Source organism: Engraulis encrasicolus, chromosome 10 (assembly GCF_034702125.1).
Source record: "Engraulis encrasicolus isolate BLACKSEA-1 chromosome 10, IST_EnEncr_1.0, whole genome shotgun sequence".
Lineage (NCBI taxonomy): Eukaryota > Metazoa > Chordata > Actinopteri > Clupeiformes > Engraulidae > Engraulis > Engraulis encrasicolus.
In genome coordinates this window covers 9858301-9860800 of record NC_085866.1, presented here as the reverse complement: position 1 = coordinate 9860800, position 2500 = coordinate 9858301, and the positions used below count along the sequence as shown (strand labels likewise).

Sequence of the window (2500 nt, the reverse complement as noted above, 5' to 3'; positions counted from 1 at the left end):
GCTGTCCCGGGCCCAGAGAGAGCAAGGGCCTAGAAATAGGTCCTCATTACATAGTATGTACAGGTATTTAAATTGTGATCGTCCCGGCACATACACATACATTAGCATAACAATGCCCTAGCTAAGTAGCCTTTATTCACATGCATTCACTGGACGGTGTCAATCACCAAAACATGTAGGCTACCAAGATGTGACAGCTGGCAGAACTAATTGGGGAAAAAGAAATACCCACACAGTAGAATGCCAGATTCACCACTTTGTCATCAAGTTTTGCATTTCTGTGTTTCTATCTTGCTATGGTGATAGCCTGAATTCACCCCAACATCACAAGTCTATGTGTTACTGGTTCAGCTTTCCAAACCTTGGCTTACACACATGTTATAGTAATGTATTGGCTTGGGTTGAAAGTAATGGCACTATGGCAGACGGGGAAGACGGGAGGTTTACCAAAGCTTTGCCCTTAGCTGACGTCGCCATTTTTTTTTTACAAACCATGACGACAAAGCAAAGGTTCCAAAGCTACTCTCAGACAGTGTGTTCTGTCAGTGTGTGTGTGTGTGTGTGTGTGCATGGGTGAGTGCGCGTGTGCATGACTAAGTAATCTCTTATCTATTCGGCAGATAAAGACGGTGTCGAAACACTATAGCAAAAGGTTATCCAGCCTCTGTGTGTGTGTGTGTGTGTGTGTGTGTGTGTGTGTGTGTGTGTGTGTGTGTGTGTGTGTGTGTGTGTGTGTGTGCGTGTGTGCGTGTGCGTGTGTGCGTGTGCGTGTGTGCGTGTGTCTGTCTCTGTGTGTCTGCGTCTGCGTCTGTGTGTGCGTCTGTGTGTGTGTGTGTGTGCGTCTGTGTCTGTGTGTGCGTCTGTGTCTGTGTCTGTGTGTGTGTGCGTGCATGCCTGCATGTGTGTGTGAGTGTGTGTGTGAGAGACAGAGAGAGACGGTGAGTGTGAGTGTGAGTGTGTGAGAGTGTAAGTGCATGTTCACCATTAACCATAAAGCAGCCATTACAGACATCAAAGAGACTTCCCAAGAAGATAACACTTGTTATTCTCTCGCTTTCCCTCCTCCTTCCCCTGCCCCCTCTCGTATCTCTTTCCTTCCTTTCTCTATCACTCTCTCTCTCTCTTCCCTCCACGTTCCTCTCTCTTTTACCCCCTACCCCTCTCTCTCCTCCCACATCTCGCTTCCTTTCCATCCCTCGCTCTCTCTCTCGCTCTCTCTGTCCTCTCTCTCTCTCTCTCTCTCTCTCTCTCTCTCTCCCTTCCCTTTCTACACCACTGTACCTTCTCTCTGCCTCTCTCTCTCTGCCTGTCTCACTCCTCTCTCTCTCTCTCTCTCTCTACCTCTCTCTCTCTCTCTCTCTCTGTCCTCTCTCTCTCTCTCTCTCTCTCTCTCTCTCTCTCTCCCTCCCTCTCTCTCTGTCCCCTCTCTCTCTCTCTGTGTCCTCTCTCTCTCTCGCTCCCTTCCCTCTCTACACCACTCTACCTTCTCTCCCCCCATCCCTCCGTCCCCACAGTCACCTCCTCCATGTCCTCACTCTCCTCCCCCTCCTTCACCTCCTCCTGCTCCTCAGCCAAGGACCTCAGCTCCCCCTGCACCCAGGGCCCTCCCCCCCTCAGCCTCAGTGCCACCATCACCTCCCATGGCTCCCTGGACCTCAGCAACAGCAGCAGCAGCAGCACCACCAACAGCATCAGCCAGCCAGGAGGACTTGGAAGCGGCCTGGGTAGTGGCGGCGGACTTGGAATCAGCCTGGGCCTGGGTGGTGGTGTTCCTCCACCTTCCTCCTCCATCACCACCACCACCAACACCACCCCTGGAGTAGGAGGAGGAGGGCTCCTTCAGGGGGGGCTGGAGGCGTCGGCGGCGGTGGCGGCGTCGGTGGCGGCCCCCGCGCTGGAGTCGGAGCTGGAGAGCCTGCGCATGGCGCTGGACGGCGGCCTGGACTCCAAGGAGGCCAAGGAGAAGTTCCTGCACGAGATCATCAGGATGCGCGTCAAGCAGGAGGAGAAGCTGGGCTCGGCGCTGCAGGCCAAACGCAACCTCCAGCAGGTGGGGGAACACTTACTTCGTACACACACACACATACGCTACGCACGCATGAACGCACGCACGCAGGCACGCACACCTCCAGCAGGTGGGGGAACACATACTTTGTACACACAGGGGCGGAGATATAGGGAGGGCAAGCAGGGCATTTGCCCCTGGGCCCAGGGCCCTCCTGTGTTGGTAGTGGGGGCCCTATTGTGACCAGGGCAGGCCGTATGGAGGGCCTTAGGGCCTGAGGGTCTTGCCCTTGAGCCCTATGTGCAATTGTTCTGCCACTGCGTACACACATACGCTACGCACGCAGGCATGCACGCAGGCACGCACATTAACACACACACACACACACACACACACACACACACACACACACACACACACACACACACACACACACACACACACACACACACACACACACACACACACACACACACATGGATATATGCATTAACA

At 54.2% G+C, this 2500-nt stretch overlaps 1 protein-coding gene across 1 annotated transcript in view; it reads left to right on the top strand.

The window, feature by feature from the left end:
* Positions 1 to 2500, top strand: part of skia (v-ski avian sarcoma viral oncogene homolog a) — a 135026-nt gene that overhangs the window by 126627 nt on the left and 5899 nt on the right. The window contains exon 5 of the mRNA XM_063207999.1: positions 1515 to 2050. Coding sequence (XP_063064069.1) covers positions 1515 to 2050 — 536 coding nt within the window. The remainder of the gene's footprint in view (positions 1 to 1514; positions 2051 to 2500) is intronic.